At 43.8% G+C, this 15,450-nt stretch overlaps 1 protein-coding gene and 10 non-coding genes across 12 annotated transcripts; all 11 read left to right on the forward strand.

Annotated features, from left to right (window-relative positions):
• Nucleotides 1-132: 132 nt before the first annotated feature.
• On the forward strand, nucleotides 133-7,129 carry LOC142898458 (uncharacterized). Of its 2 annotated transcripts, XM_076041399.1 has the most exons (6): nucleotides 134-382; nucleotides 869-925; nucleotides 2,183-2,548; nucleotides 4,823-5,062; nucleotides 6,282-6,384; nucleotides 6,698-7,129. In XM_076041399.1, the coding sequence occupies exons 2-6, from the start codon at nucleotides 874-876 to the stop codon at nucleotides 6,756-6,758; spliced, it is 822 nt and encodes a 273-aa protein (XP_075897514.1). In that variant the 5' UTR covers nucleotides 134-382; nucleotides 869-873; the 3' UTR covers nucleotides 6,759-7,129. The 2 variants fall into 2 exon arrangements, with proteins under 2 accessions (XP_075897515.1, XP_075897514.1); XM_076041400.1 differs by lacking the exons at nucleotides 6,282-6,384; nucleotides 6,698-7,129 and adding an exon at nucleotides 5,907-6,241 and having other exon boundaries at nucleotides 133-382.
• A 1,117-nt stretch (nucleotides 7,130-8,246) lies between these two features.
• On the forward strand, nucleotides 8,247-8,318 carry trnae-uuc (transfer RNA glutamic acid (anticodon UUC)). Its single transcript has one exon. It is a non-coding gene; the product is annotated as a tRNA-Glu (tRNA).
• Nucleotides 8,319-8,611: 293 nt separating this feature from the next.
• trnae-uuc (transfer RNA glutamic acid (anticodon UUC)) lies at nucleotides 8,612-8,683 on the forward strand. Its single transcript has one exon. It is a non-coding gene; the product is annotated as a tRNA-Glu (tRNA).
• A 1,109-nt stretch (nucleotides 8,684-9,792) lies between these two features.
• trnae-uuc (transfer RNA glutamic acid (anticodon UUC)) lies at nucleotides 9,793-9,864 on the forward strand. The gene has a single exon. It is a non-coding gene; the product is annotated as a tRNA-Glu (tRNA).
• Nucleotides 9,865-10,455: 591 nt separating this feature from the next.
• Nucleotides 10,456-10,527, forward strand: trnae-uuc (transfer RNA glutamic acid (anticodon UUC)). Its single transcript has one exon. It is a non-coding gene; the product is annotated as a tRNA-Glu (tRNA).
• A 260-nt stretch (nucleotides 10,528-10,787) lies between these two features.
• trnae-uuc (transfer RNA glutamic acid (anticodon UUC)) lies at nucleotides 10,788-10,859 on the forward strand. Its single transcript has one exon. It is a non-coding gene; the product is annotated as a tRNA-Glu (tRNA).
• A 2,276-nt stretch (nucleotides 10,860-13,135) lies between these two features.
• trnae-uuc (transfer RNA glutamic acid (anticodon UUC)) lies at nucleotides 13,136-13,207 on the forward strand. The gene has a single exon. It is a non-coding gene; the product is annotated as a tRNA-Glu (tRNA).
• Nucleotides 13,208-13,525: 318 nt separating this feature from the next.
• On the forward strand, nucleotides 13,526-13,597 carry trnae-uuc (transfer RNA glutamic acid (anticodon UUC)). The gene has a single exon. It is a non-coding gene; the product is annotated as a tRNA-Glu (tRNA).
• A 601-nt stretch (nucleotides 13,598-14,198) lies between these two features.
• Nucleotides 14,199-14,270, forward strand: trnae-uuc (transfer RNA glutamic acid (anticodon UUC)). The gene has a single exon. It is a non-coding gene; the product is annotated as a tRNA-Glu (tRNA).
• Nucleotides 14,271-14,521: 251 nt separating this feature from the next.
• On the forward strand, nucleotides 14,522-14,593 carry trnae-uuc (transfer RNA glutamic acid (anticodon UUC)). The gene has a single exon. It is a non-coding gene; the product is annotated as a tRNA-Glu (tRNA).
• A 179-nt stretch (nucleotides 14,594-14,772) lies between these two features.
• On the forward strand, nucleotides 14,773-14,844 carry trnae-uuc (transfer RNA glutamic acid (anticodon UUC)). The gene has a single exon. It is a non-coding gene; the product is annotated as a tRNA-Glu (tRNA).
• Nucleotides 14,845-15,450: the final 606 nt, after the last annotated feature.

Raw genomic sequence — 15,450 nt, forward strand, 5'->3', positions numbered from 1 at the left:
GGAGGCGTGGTGCGGAGTGGAAAACAGAGTGACTCCAGATTGGATCGTTCACTTATTATAGCACAGAGTAGAAAGTTTTCTACAGGAAGGAGGGGGGAGGAAGAGGAAACTTCTTTGAAACAAGGTGACGCCTACAGTGCATGATTTGACAAACAGAGAGAGAGCAGCAGAGAGCTCCCTCTTATTTCACCCCGACCTTCTCCTCTTCTTTTTTTTTTGCCTAATTTTCTTCCAACCTGTCTATTGTCTTTGACTAATAGAACCAGCGTAGAGGATGTTGCTTAACTCCCGGCTGTAAGTCAGCTCTCCTTGTGAAACCGTGCGGCCTCTCTCAGTCCAAGGCAAAAGTGCGGAGTTACTACCTGGTCTCAACTTTGGAGAGGTAAGTGGATTATGCTCTGGGGAAAGAGTGTCTGATAAGGAGAACTCTGGGGCAATAATGACAATCTGAGGTTTCTTTTTTTTTTTTAATAAATGCAGGCTGTGTCCTTGCATCTGCTTTCTCTGCCTGTGTGCTTGTATTTGTGTGTTCATTTGTGTGTATTTCTTGCGGCAGAGCTCGGGGGGCTTCATTTTAGTTTTGGCAAGAGCACACTACTCTGCCTCTCTCCTCTACATGCTCTGCTATGTTGCAACGAGTGATTCCAGGAAAAGGAAAAGGAAATAAGACCTTTAAATTTATGTTTTTTGCATGTTGTCTTTAAACAGTTTTCTTGCTTTTCATTTTTATTTCTTATTTTCTCTGATTGGGGTTGTGATAAATCTTGTACATACACTGCCAGCACAGAGGAAACATACTTTTGCTATGCTGAGGTCATGGACACATTCCTGTCTGTGTTTTCTTCTTAATTTCTGTCTGCACTGGCAGGTGTTATGGATTTGTGGCGTTTGCTGTGCTGGAGAGACACCCTGCTGCTGCTCTTAAGTAAGACCTCCTGTTGAAGCTCCAAACTAAAGACATCTTTCTGGTTCAATAATTAAACACTCAACACCACCCTGTTGTTATGTTCTTTTCCTCTGACAAATGCAAACTAGGATGACTGCTGGACCGTGTTGCAGCCAACCTTCACGACTCCATCTTTTTCCGGCCAACTTGAGCCTATTAATATTCCCGGTGGCGAACGCGCAGTGGCTTTAGCGGGTCCGCTTGCAGTTTCCGCACAGATCTCGGGATATCGACGCGGTTTGATGGATATCATATTAAGCATGGCTGCCGCGCGCCATAAATCACCGCCTGACATTGTTTGACAGCAAGCGGCCATACATATTCATAAAAGAACACGGCGAGGATGGAGATGAATTATGATACCGTTGTTTGTGTTTATTAGCCGGGAATGAAATGAGAACCCTGGCGGATGTAAAGAGCACAGCAGGTCAGCGCTGATGGATGTGGGTAACAGAGGATCGTGTAGGTCGTCCGACTGGATCGCTGTCACACTGGGGTATATCCACCTTGTAAAGAGCATGCAGTAAAAAAAAAAAATGTTTGTAGGAGGGATGCGAAACTTGGAAGGTCATTGGACGAACCCAACAAGCTATTACCTGCCAACAAACCAATCAGATTTGTCACCACTATTGGAGTTAGCGGAGGCATTAGCCAGAAGTCACACAGTTCAGCGAAACCTGAAACAGTTTTTCCGATTGAATGCTGTATTCCATTTCAGTCATTACTGCTTTGCTACAAGTGTATAGTCCAGAAGTGTTGAATGGCTTGTGGTGATGTTCAGCTGGCCCGGGAAGTTTCCGATATTTATCTCACACGTCCATTTAACAATTTTATTTAATCAAAAGTTCTCGGAATGTGGAAAATCAGACAGAAACAATTTGTCACTACCGTAACTCATTTGTTCTTTTCACCCAGGCCCATTTATTCATTCATTAGACACAATTAGAGAAATAACAAAATACAGACAATCTCTAAAGGAGGACAAATTAGTCCCACAGCTGCAGGAGTAGACAAGCATTCCTCAAAACCGGACTGCTCAACCTAAAACGTGTCTCACCCTTTATCCAGTTGGGAAACTGAAAGGAATCCATGGAGAATTAAGACCAGATAAAAAATAAAAAAAAGAAGCTTGATCTTGGAGTTTAGCGAGCACAATGAGTGAAATTCAAAAGTGAAAAACTCAGGGATTCCTCTCCCTTGCAACGGTTCCTGACTGACTTAGTCTCTTTTCCGCAGTGCCGTGTGGACTCCAGGGTATGTCCGTGTACATCATCAATCAGGAGCCCGTGTACGTGATTCTTACCACCAAGCTGGAACTGAGAGCTCGGATCGTGCTCGACCCCAAGGAGAACATCTCTTCGGTGACCTGGGGGCGGCGGGACGAGACCGGAGTGGATCCACAGGAAGTGACGCTGGCCACTTGCCCGGGCAGGAACCTCAAGTGCCACAACACCAAGCCAAACATCTACGCAAGTTTCGAGGGGAAGGACTCGACGCTCAAGGTGGATGGCTTCAACGGCGGCTACAGCGGGGTGTATGCCTTGACGGTTACAGACCAAAACGGGGCCAAAACCACCGGGTACTGCATCGTCAGGATGTATGGTACGGTATGATAGATCGATATAGACTTTATGATGCGCATTGGTTCATCATGTCTGATCTTATGTCCTCTAAGCCAGGACTTTCTGTTTTCTTTTGAGACCTGAATTGTCCTCATGTAAGTTTGAGAGATGGTGACCTCTCTGGTCACAACTTGAAACTGCAACAAGAGTATTTTAAACCCAGGTTGAGCTGCATCCACTTCCCAACGAAAGTTATCTGACGATTCAAAATTGCATCTGCTTTTGCTTCGCTTACGACAAGCGATCTAGCAAAAACCAAGGTTATCCTTGACTATTTATTTAGTTCAACATTAAAAGTTGTTTTTTTTTTGTTTGTTTCGTTTTAATAGACAGTAAATGCTTGGTTTGTCCAGCTAATCTGTTGACACATTACAATATGTCAACTTTAGGTTCAGAAATGCTGACTTTGGTGCAGTGCTTGGCACCAGTTGCAACATAAAAAAAAGACTTTCCATCCAATTGCTGAATATCACAAGTCCTTCAATAATTTTGACTTTTTTTCACACACAACAACGGCAATAAGCTGCTGCTGGACCTGCACACCACTGTCGAACCCACAGCTCTTTATCTCATCGTGAGAGGCTTGAGCTCAACTTCCTGTTTGTTAATTTTATCTCGCTATTGCAATATGTGAGACACGGAGATGAAAAAAATGGGGAAGGGAAGTAATCATAATCTTTTTAGCAGCTGCTGCAATAAAAACCATTGATCACGTCAGCAAGTTCCACAGTAATGAATCCACAGAAATAGATGAGTTTTTTTTCTTAAAAAAAACAAACAGCTAGAGTGTAAAAGCAACGAGGGAGGGGAAAAAAGAAAGGAAAGGAAGTAATAATGGACACATCTTTGAATATCGCCTGATCGCATGATCCCAGAAATCTGAATTACAAAGCTAAACTATTAACTTAATAGAGGGATAGAAACACGCTTGGCAAAAAAAAAAACAGATAATAAATAACTCAGCATTTTGCAATCTGCAGTTCCTGTCAAAGAAAATCCAAATGAAAGCAGATAATTGGCCCGGTCTGTGGGAGACAAAGCGGCTGAGAGTCGTAGAGATCAGACGTGAGAGGCTGCCGACAGCTGCAGTATGAAGATGTGAACATAAACACGGTGGCACACTGTCTTCTGTTTACTCTGCAGCCAGATGGAGTTTATGTGTGTCACATAAATCGGGCCGTAACAATACGAGGGGACTTTTTTCCTTTCTTTCTTTCTTTACTGATAGATTGATTTTAATTGGTCGGCCTTTAGAGCATCACCACCAACTGCTACCAAGCAAATAATTAACGTCTTTCAATTTAACGGCAAAATGCTACGGTGGCATGGCAGCAGTGTTGGTTGTTTGTTTCCTCTCCCTGATGATGGAAGTTCAATTTAAAGCCACTGGTTGTTAAATTGAAAGTTGCCTATAGGCCTAGCAGCGTCTGTGTGACTCTGCACCTCCCCCCCCCGCCCCCCCACTTCCCCTCGCAGCTTTCTGCCTCTTGTGCTTTTATTTCCTCTCCGTCTGCACTCCGCACATCTGCTTCCTCAGCTCCCAGACTTTCCATCACCACCACGTTCCTCCCACATTACGCCTCACTCTGCTCTGCCACCTCGTTATCGCCCGCCAAAAGCGAGTCAGTCCCCCCCCCCCCTCGCCCCCCGACAGTTTGAAGCGCCCTGCCGTGATTCTTTGTACCTCCGGCTTCTACAGGTTCTCCCCATGAACCGGGCCTCCAAGATGGCAGCCAATTCATTTCAACAGAGCTCCTTACCAGAGTGGCACATGAAGCTGACAAAAAAAAATAAAGTCTGACATCTCCAATTTAAGTCCGTGTTACGGGGCCTGAAGAGCAATCGTGCAGTAGGGTCACTTCCCATCATGCCTCTGTACCTCACACAATGCGTCAGAATGTATCAGCCAATCAGAATCGAGCCAGGGCACGGACTGTACGGCGCTGTGGCATCTGGGGTTTTATTTTTCATAAAAACTTAATGTCGTAGCAACACAGAATAGAACGATTTCCTATTAACCATGTTTCAGGTCAAAGGTCGTCCTATTAACCGTTTTACAGGAGTTTAATTTTTGTTTTGTGGTCTATAGGAAAAATCCTTTTTTGGACCCTGCGTTTTTTATTTTTTCTTGCAATACCAGAGATGGCCACTTGAAAAGAAAAATTGGCGTTCTGCGACAGTGGCAGTATCGTATCCATTTCCTATCGTACATCCGTGGTACTCCCTCACCACTTGTCTCTCTCCCTCTCCGCAGAGGCGGTGCACCACGTGTCGGTCAGCATCAACGTGTCGCACTCGTCGCTGGTGTGCGGCGAGGCCTGGGGGACGGAGCCCCACTTCAGCTGGCTGTACGAACGGGTGGCCATCACCTCCGCCGTGGGCACCGTCTCCAAGGATGGCACCACGCTCTACGTGACCAAGTCACCCTTCTGCGGCCAGTTCACCTGCATGGTCAGCAACAAGATGGGCCACAGCACGGCCACCTATACGGCAGGTGAGTGTGGGTTAGTGAAAGAGAATATAAATGGAAAATCTGCACGAATGTTTGCTCGTTTGAGAAGCAAGTGTCCGAAATTTGCATTTTGAATCAATTAGCCCTTTAAAATGTTTCTGTCTCACCCTGTTTACCCATTATCTAATTAGCCTTTGAATATACGCATCATTGTTCTTGTGGTTGTTCTGCGGCTGCAGCTCCGGTCTTAATTGTTTGGGCTCCAGAGTGGAGCTCAGATTCATGTTGCTTTATTTGTTTGTGATGGGAAGGAAGCAGCTGTCAACCACAGTGTACACTGGGCTAGTTTATTGAAGTGCAAGAATTGTAAAAAAAAAAAAATTTTATAATAATAATAATAATCAGATCAGAAGAAAAAGCAGTGATAAATATACAAATACCTGTGTTCTAATCAAACTGCTGACCCTGCAGCACCCGTGCTTATCTCCTTAGCTGAACTCACAGCTGCCTCCTGTATGTCGATGCTTTTTCCACTGTCTTTTCTTTCCTCTGCTTCTGTTTCAAAGTGTTTGCTTCCCATCTTCCCGAAAGCTCATTGACTACGGAATACCAAGACCGAGTTGAAACGTTTAAAATGGTGCTTGGCAAGATGGATGAGCAAGATTTTGAAATTATAATCTTACTTGCCTGCAAAAAAAAATGCAGTTTCCATCGTGCATACGCTTCAAATTTGGATAAAATGCACAAAACCTTTTTTTTACGGTTAAAACTTTTGTGTCTTGGCTCATGACACCTGCAAGACTGCTGCTCTTGCTACTTTAAGTGTTTTAAGATTTTTTTAAGGGCCTGTATTCAATTCCCCCCACATTTCTTTTTTTTTTTTTAGAAAAGTTCAGCGTGTGGAGTCATCAATATCTGGGGACGACACTCCCTCACCTCGCCTCTACCTCGTGCCATGTCTACTCTCCTACCCTCCCTCCGTCACCCTTCCCTTCACTGCACTTTGTTCTGTGTCGGGCATCGCGGCTGCTTGTGTGACTGATAAAGGAATTTTTCCACAACGTGATCGATAAATCATTACCGCTAACGTCGCTGCTGAAACAGCCTGCCTCTCGGTTTTTTCTCCCCTTCTCTCTTTTCGCCGCACTAATTACTTTGGCGCACCTGTGCATGTGCCATGTCACCTGACTTGCGTTTGTTACCTCCTCCCCCTCCCTTCTTTTTTTCAATTCACTTACATTGTCTTGTCCATGGTTGGCAGCACCTTGCGAGTCGGAGGGAGGCGGGACGTTGGTGGGGGTGGTGTGTTTCCTCCTCTTCCTCCTCCTGACGTTTGGAGCCGCGCTGTCCTTCCTGCTGTGGAGGTATGGTCGCACAACAACAACAACAACAACAACAACAACAACAAAAGAAAAGCACAAATCTCATTTCAGGCTACAACGTCAGCTTTGAAGGGCCGGCAAAGGCAAAGGGTGTACAAAATGAAATAGAATAAAATAAAATAAAACAAATCCTCCCACGTTGAGGATTGACACACACGAGGCGTGACGGGTCAGGGTTTGTGCGACAACAAAGCGATTGTCCCATTCGGCTCCAGCCTGTTCACGGTTTGTCAGCCAACGTTTGATCTTAATTGGGCTTTTGGTTTTTTCTTTTTTTTGCCCTTCTTCTTTTCAGGCGATGGAGGATCAGTATCAGAGGAGAGAGGCTGCATGAACATTTGGATGGCACCTTCTGAAGAGAGAGGAAGACAAACAGACAGACAGACAGACAGAGAGACAGACAGACAGACAGACAGACAAGGGGGGGGGGGGGGTTCAGTGGCGCTGAACAGGAAACAGGCAGCCTCGCCTCCTGTGAGCTGCTTGACCTTCTGCACAGCGTACAGAAACAATGTGAATCGCTGGTAGATAACAGACTTTGACTCTACTTGAACAGATACTTGCACGTGCAGCGACGCCCCCACACTGCCTCACGCCTGCTGGGTTTCGCCCGACGCCGTCACGTCATGCAGAAATCCAGAGATGTTTGCTTTTACTACAAACTGAGCTTTGCAATTAAACTAAATAGTGTATCGATTTTTTTAATAAAGCAAATGTATAAAGAAAATGACAGTTACCAGTTGGCTCATGTATACTTTATATACTATTTATATTATTTGAAGACTGGGGATAATAAATACATTTAAGTATGGATGAGGAAAAGATCTACATGTTGTAACCGGGTTGGGTTTTTTTTCCTTTGAGTTAAAAATGATGAACCTCAGGAGTGGAAAGCCAATCACAGGACATTCCATCCATCCTCCATCCATCCTCCATCCTTCCATTTTCTGGTTCCGGCTCTGATGAAACTGCCCCTGATGCATCATGCACACGGTGGATGCTATTGTTTACGTGGCCGGCCGTGGCTTCCTGTTTTTGTCACAATTACAACCAGGGACGTAGCTTCCGTCTCTTTCTTTTCCAACAATCCCGATTGGTTCCTCGACACAAAAGACCTCCATCTAACAAAGTGAGTCACTGTTCATGGTTTTTTCCCGAGGTAAAGCCTCAATTTTCAATTGACTTCATGATGCCGCCCTTGGAGATCATGGGGACGGCATGTTATTATAGACTCGTACAGTTAATGTTATGGCGTGAATAGTTTCCTTTTTTCTAAATTGCATTGCTCTGAGAATAGCACCACAGGACACAAGGCATCAGAGTAACAGGATGAATTCAGCAGAGAGAGAGAAAACAGCCATTGAGCATCTGTCTGAAACTTTTGACGTGCCGCAGAGATTTTTTTTTTTCTTATATCATTTAAAACAAAGAGTTCTCAAAGTTGTCAGTATTTGCCGACCTTACAACTGACACCAGATACAGCAGCTTATACAACCCTGAGGCTGAATTCTGTGCTGGGAGAGTGGGGTAGGGGGAGCAGTGGAGAGAAAAAAACAGAGACAATGATGAAATATTATGAAAATGGAACTGCAGAGTGTATGCAGTACAGACACCTGTCGCTGTTTAAACCCCTGCAGGTTCCTCTCGACGCGCACCGAAGACAGGAGATATCCCTCTGATTTATTTTTTTTAGACATATGTGTAAGTTGAAAAACAGTTCTGTCTTCTGGCCCACTTACAGCTCAGGAGGATACTGAAAAAGTCCTATTTTCTAATATACTATATTATATAATTGTAGTAAATGGCAATATCAGTTAACCAGGGGTCACATGGGGTCAATCAACTCCCATATGGTCTAGCGGTTAGGATTCCTGGTTTTCACCCAGGCGGCCCGGGTTCGACTCCCGGTATGGGAACTAAGTTTTTAGTTTTGGGCTCAAATGTGTATTGAAAAAAAAGAATCAAAGCAAATCAGGGAGATTAATGATGCTCTGTGTCTTAGTAAAGCAGCACAATCTATGAGATTTTTTTTTTTTTCAGGAAATACTGATTTCAATGACTGACTGAGTACAAACCAGACATGCAACGACTGCAACAGCACAAGTCAACAGCATGTGACCAACCTAAAAACCCAGATTATCCCTCAGTTCAGGGCTGCCTCTGACTCTGTGTTGACCTATCAGGAGACCATACTTATCCTCCTACCATCTCCCATATGGTCTAGCGGTTAGGATTCCTGGTTTTCACCCAGGTGGCCCGGGTTCGACTCCCGGTATGGGAACTGGTCCTTTAGTTTCGGGCACAAATGTGTATTTGAAAAAAGGATTAAAGCAAATCAGGTAATACTGATTTCCATGACTCACTGAGTACAAACAAGAGATGTGACGACTGCAAATCAACAGCATGTGACCAACACTAAAACCCACAGTGTCCTTCAGTTCAGGGCTGGCAGATTCTCAATTGACCCATCAGCTGACCACAGTTCCACTGCTACCTCCCATATGGTCTGGCAGTCAGGATTCCTGCTTTTGATACAGGTGGTGCAGTTTGACTCCAGGTATGGCAACTAGTTAGTGCCAGGAACCTCTGATGTGCATCTTAAGAAGACATTCAGAGTGTAAAGTATTGATAACTGGTGACAATCACGTACCAATATCTCTTTTCCATGGACCTGCACCTCAACCAGGAGTTGAGCCGGACTCACAGGATCAGCACAGTCAACACTGGTCCCATTGTGCTCGTAGTCCATGCAGTAGAGGTCCATCCATAAAGTGTGGCTCAGCCTGCAACCCTTTCATGTAAAAAAAAAAAAAAAAAGAATAAATCTGGGCAATTCACGGTGAATTGCTGCCTCCCTGAAAATGTTTAAAGTTCACGTTGGGGGCCCGCAGAGGTGTTGGACGTGTAACTAAAGCCTGCTGCAGCTCATTGTTCTCTGCCGATGAGCTCCATTGTTGCCCAAATGCGACTGAGAACTCGCTGATGAGGCGAATCCGTCATCATGACGAGAGGTTGGAGGTGTGAGAGGTTGTTAGAAACATCTAGAGCAGCTCAATCCAAAGCTAGTCAGAGGCAGTAGAACTCCTTCAGTGCTGTTCTCCTGATGGAAACACTGTCCAGTTCCTGATGAAGCTGTTTCTGCTGCACAGTAGGTTAAGATTCCTGCTTTCTTTGCTGCTTGTTTTTTTTTTTATTATTATTAGCGTGAACCACTGGCGGTTGTTCCTGCATCTTTCACATTCAAGGATGCTGTTTAGTCCATTGATCACTTGACTTACAAAAGTCAAAGTGATTGGGATGGGAGCTTTTGAAATTAAAATGTTGTCTTTTCATTTAGTTTTTGTTTGTTGAATTGAGCTGTGGGATGACCACAGAGCATTTAACATCATCTCCCATATGGTCTAGCGGTCAGGATTCCTGGTTTTCACCCAGGCGGCCCGGGTTCAACTCCCGGCATGGGAACTAGGCATTCTTTTCCAGTCACCTTTCACAATGAAGTTCATCTTCAGAAATTGAATAATTTAAAACAATGTCTTCTCTGTCACTTTGTAGATCTTTGCACCTCATATGCACTGGAATACATATATTTTATATATATTCTTTGGCAGGAAACACTATTCCATATATTCCATAAGATTTGAACCACAAACCATACATGTGTCCATGTCCAGCGCTACTTGCTCAGTTGCACCATACTTCTTCAGTCGCATAAGCATTTGTCTGCTGCATAACAAGGAAACCAAAGCGGCCTGGGTTCAACTCCCAGTAGTAGGAACTACACTGCGAGATTGTTCAAGTTCGTCTTTAGATGCGGAATTTAAATTGAAAAAATTAAAAGCATATCAACTTGATTAAAGGTACTATTTGTCTTAGTGAAGCCACATTCTTTATCCCCACAATTATATATGTATGTAAAAAAAAAAATAAATCAGGAGATACCATAATACACTAAATGTAAAAACCCAAAGTCTCCCTGGTGTTTCACTCGCTTGGCCTCCTGCTGTGGCAAGCTGGATGAACCTGTCAGCCAAGGATCAGACCTACAGTTTCATCTCCCATATGGTCTAGCGGTTAGGATTCCTGGTTTTCACCCAGGCGGCCCGGGTTCGACTCCCGGTATGGGAACTAGTTATTTTCAAGTCTAAGTTGTCTTCATTGAACATTTAAAAAAAAAAAAAAAAAAAGGCTTTTATGTCGCTGTGCATATCTTTGTGTTTCATCTGCATTATTATGTATTTTTTTGCTGGAAAAAATACTCTTTTCCAGAAGATGTGACCCACAAACAAACCAAACGTGTCCATGTCCAGTACTACTTGTTGAATTGCACCATACTTCTTCAGTTACACCGCCATTTGGACCACTCCTGTGATTCCTACAGCATCAACTCCCATATGGTCTAGCGGTTAGGATTCCTGGTTTTCACCCAGGGGGCCCGGGTTCGACTCCCGGTATGGGAACTAACTGTTTAGCTCCTAAGAAGATATTCATAGTGACGATCATTAATAAAGCTCGAGTTTGTACTCTTAACACTTCAAGCGTTTGATGTACCAATGTCTTTTTTCCCATGGACCTTTAATTGTGTACATTACATTTTTTTTTTAGTAATTAATTCCCCTGAAAAGCATCCATATCATGTGACCATGCCTTGTCAAACGTCTCAACTCAACTCAACTCAACTCATGCAGTCTGGTGGACGGAACTGAGAATGTGAGCCGTCTGTGGTCGAGCCACAGACTCCGAGCCATTATTGTGGGAGCGCCGATCCATAAGGTGCCCGTGAGAATCATTAGTCGGCCGTCTTCCCCCTGTTGACCTCCAATTATTCAGCGTCTCGCACGGCTTCCTCCATAAAGCGTTGCTCTTATCGACGCTGGACTTCCTCTCCAGAACTATACGTATTCATGTTAACGGAGGCGTGGGGGTGGGGTGGGTGAAGGTCGGCCTCGGGGTCTCGTACAAAGGGGAACGGCTGCTGCAGTCTGATTAGAACAGAAACGTGACTGAAACTGTTTACGGTCAGAGGGTCGGAGAGGACGCAAAAAAGCGCTCTCACGTTACGTGGGAGGATGTAAGCGACCCTCCCCAGTCTGTGATAACAGGGTAAAAAATGCAAAGCGCAACAGACAGAGACACGCTTCAGGACACTTTGAGCATAAAATAACAGCGGGGCAATTTTACGTGGTTTGGAAAGAGGGGAAGTGAACATAAGTTAGGTGTTAAATTTCTTCTTATTACACAATCTCTGTTGCCAGGTTTATGATTAATTACTCTCCACTTTTATTAGAAGATGTAAAATTTTACGGCACATTTTTACTGGAGGTGTTGCGAGGGGGAACACATCCAAGTGGGAAATTTACATTGGCTGATCGTGGCGAACCATCTGAAGCCACTCATGTTAAAAAAAAAAAAAAAAAAAAAAAAAGCTTCCTAATAATCTGTTGACACTGGATGCTTTTTTTCTTTTTTTTTTATTTTTTTTTTTTTTTAAATCTAAGCTGTTTGGATGGGTGTCTGTCATTCACACATGTTCAATCTCTAATTTTCATCCTAAAAAAACTCAAAAAACTCAGCCCCGTCCGTTTGAAAAGCAAATGTGGAATGCAGACAGACAGACAGAGGATAGACAGATAGACAGATAGATAGATAGACAGATAGATAGATAGATAGATAGATAGATGCTAAATTAGCATGGCACTGGAAGTTTAACAGCATTGAAACTTTTTTTTTCCTCTCTTCTGTCGAGGAACCTTGCGAAGAAGCCTTGCCAGCCAATGATGTCAGACAGCCACTAACTGTGACTGAACGCGGCGCCGCGGCAGCGACTGCCAAGGTCCTTCTCCGAGATGATGGATTCTCCACGGATCCCTCGCAGGTTGACATCTGCCACGGTCCCACGTGCACCCAAGTCGTTTCTCATGCGCGGGACAGGGGGAGAGACAGCCGCATGAGTCACGTTGTCGTCCCCGTGCGGCCACTTCCAACCTCCTAGCAGGTCCTACGGTGAAGGTCAGAGGTCAAATTTAACAATAATAATAAGAATAAGAAAAAAACATTACGTACATCACGTACCTCGTGCAGAGCTGAAAACATCCTGCCTTGTTTGATAGAGAGGTTGGGAGGGAGGGAGGAAACTATTTTGGAGCAGGAGGTCACGGGTCCAAGTGTTCTGCTGTTATAATTTGGGTTCCTTTGGTCCTGCGAGTTTCTAATTCTGCCCCTGTTGTCTAATGTGTCTGACCTGTGCGGTCACAGGCACTCCCTAAATATCCGGTTGCGCACACACACGCACACATCACCTCAACCGCCCTCTTCCTCACGCCAATATAGCGGTGCACCGCTCCCCCTGCTGGTAAGAAAAAAGAAGGGCGTATTTGGCGACCAGGTGTTGCTCATTTATAGAAGATTAAATCATCCAACAAACGTTTGCATATAGCCAGATTTTGGGCTCGATTTTGTGATTCACGATCACAACTGAGGTGAGTTAATTTGAAGGCTATTTTGTTGAAGTTTGATGCTGAGCCGCTTTTCTATTCATTTTCATTGAAATTGCGAGTCGCTTCTTTGTCACGTGACGGGGTGATTCCAATTCCTGACCCGGTTTAATCTGGTATTTCTCACACTGCACGTCTACGCTTCCTGCGGAAGTCGATCGCCGCCCTCTTATTGTCCTTTGAGTGACCTGCTATTCTGTCCGAGTTTACCGTTCGTACCCTGTCAAGTGACACTGATTATCTCCCATATGGTCTAGCGGTTAGGATTCCTGGTTTTCACCCAGGCGGCCCGGGTTCGACTCCCGGTATGGGAACTAGTTATTTAGCGCCTGGACCTTTTAATTAAGTCTTCACCTGCGCGACGTCAAAATGTCATGATCGTTTGACGATCAAGATTATGAATGCCGACCTGTAAATGTTCATTGCGTGTTGCATGTTTTTTTTTTTTTTTTTTTTTTTTTTTTTTTTAAGGAAACACTTGTTTCCAAATAACATCACAAGTATTATGATCATGGTCATTCTGTTGCAACAAATAAGTATGTTTAAGAATGAATAAGTACATTGAATGCACCAGTTGTACTGCAGTATCTGCAATTTCAAGATGGGATGATCACAGAATATGCCGCATCATCTCCCATATGGTCTAGCGGTTAGGATTCCTGGTTTTCACCCAGGCGGCCCGGGTTCAACTCCCGGTATGGGAACTAGTTATTTATTTCCAAGTTACCTTTCACAATTAAGTTCGCCTTCTGACATTGAATATTTAAAAAATGGCTTCTCTGTGGAGGAAAAAACACTATTTTCCATAAGATGTGACCCACAAACCATACATTTGCTCAAGAGCACCATACTTCTTCAGTCACATTACTTTTTTCTATACTGCATAATGTTGAAACACAAGCAGTCTGGGTTCAACTCCCAGTATGGGAACGAGTCCTTTAATTCTGGACTGTTCAAGTACGTCTTCAGATGCGGAATCAAAACTTTTTTTAAACGATAGCATATCAACTTGATTAAAGGTACTATTTGTCTTACTGAAGCTGCATTCTTTGTGTACACAATTATATATGTATGTATTTATTTATTTTTAGTGACCCTATAATACACTAAATGTATAAACCCAAATTCTCCCTGGTGATTTACTCACTAGTCCTCCAGATGTGGCAAACAAACAACTGAAATAAGATAATATGGTGATGAAGCAATTTCTTATGCATTATCCACATCATGTGGCCAGATGACTAATTGTCAGAGTGCTGCAGCTGGGTTAACCTGTCAGCCAAGGATCACACCTACAGTACCATCTCCCATATGGTCTAGCGGTTAGGATTCCTGGTTTTCACCCAGGCGGCCCGGGTTCGACTCCCGGTATGGGAACTGATCCTTTAGTTTCGGATTAAAGCAAATCAGGTAGAATGATGCTCTGCATCTTATCAAGGCAGCAAGCTTTGTCTGAACTTTTCTTTTCAGAAAATACTCATTTCAATGAACCAGATATGTGACGACTGCAAATCAACAGCTCAAATCAAGAGCATATGACAAACATAAAAACCCAGAGTATCCCTCTGGTCAGGGCTGGCAGACTCTGTATTGACCCATCAGCTGACCAGAGTTCCATTGCTGTTGTGTCCCATATGGTCTAGCGGTCAGGATTCCTGGTTTTCACCCAGGCGGCCCGGGTTCAACTCCCGGTATGGGAACTTCTCTTTCAGTTTCAGCCCCTATGAAAAAGATAAAGCAAATCAAGTTTGTACGGAGTTGTAAGTTTGTCTGCAGTATTTTTTTAATTACATGCTGATTGCTACATTACATGACTCAGTGACCACAACCCATGTACGTGACGACTGCAACATTCGCGACAAGTCCCCCATCTACCAACTCCCATATGGTCTAGCGGTCAGGATTCCTGGTTTTCACCCAGGCGGCCCGGGTTCGACTCCCGGTATGGGAACTAGTCATTCATTTCCAGTCACCTTTCACAATTACGGTTGTCTTCAGACATTGAATATTAAAAACATGGCATCCCTGTCACTTCGTAGATCTTTGTGCTTCATCGTCACCCTTATATATATTTTTAATATATATTCTTTGGCAGGAAATAGCGTTTTCCATAAGGTTTGAACCACAAACCATACATGTGTCCATGTCCAGTACTACTTGCTCAATTGCAGCATACTACTACTGCATAATGTTGAAACCAAAGCGGCCGGGGTTTGACTCCCAGTATGGGAACTAGTCCTTTAATTCCGGACTGTTGAAGTTTGTCTTCAGATATCGAATTTAAATGTAAAAAAAGAAAGAAAATGAAAGCATATGCCTTGTATAAAGGTACTATTTGTCTTAGTGAAGCTGCATGGTTGACCCCAGTCTAAATTTGGCTTGTAATATATGTTGAATTCTTTAAAGTTAATATAAGCTAAACATATAATTCTGCGCAGTAGCAAGTATTGCCCATGTAAGTATTTTAGGACACATTGTAGAACATATTCATACTAGTTACTATCCTCACTAAGTGCACCTCTGACATTTGTTACCCAATTAGCAGCCACTCCCGCCC

The sequence above is a fragment of the Nelusetta ayraudi genome, unplaced genomic scaffold (genome assembly GCF_046127955.1).
Source record: "Nelusetta ayraudi isolate G7.1 ecotype Tasmania unplaced genomic scaffold, CSIRO-AGI_Nayr_v1 ptg000066l, whole genome shotgun sequence".
Taxonomy (NCBI): domain Eukaryota; kingdom Metazoa; phylum Chordata; class Actinopteri; order Tetraodontiformes; family Monacanthidae; genus Nelusetta; species Nelusetta ayraudi.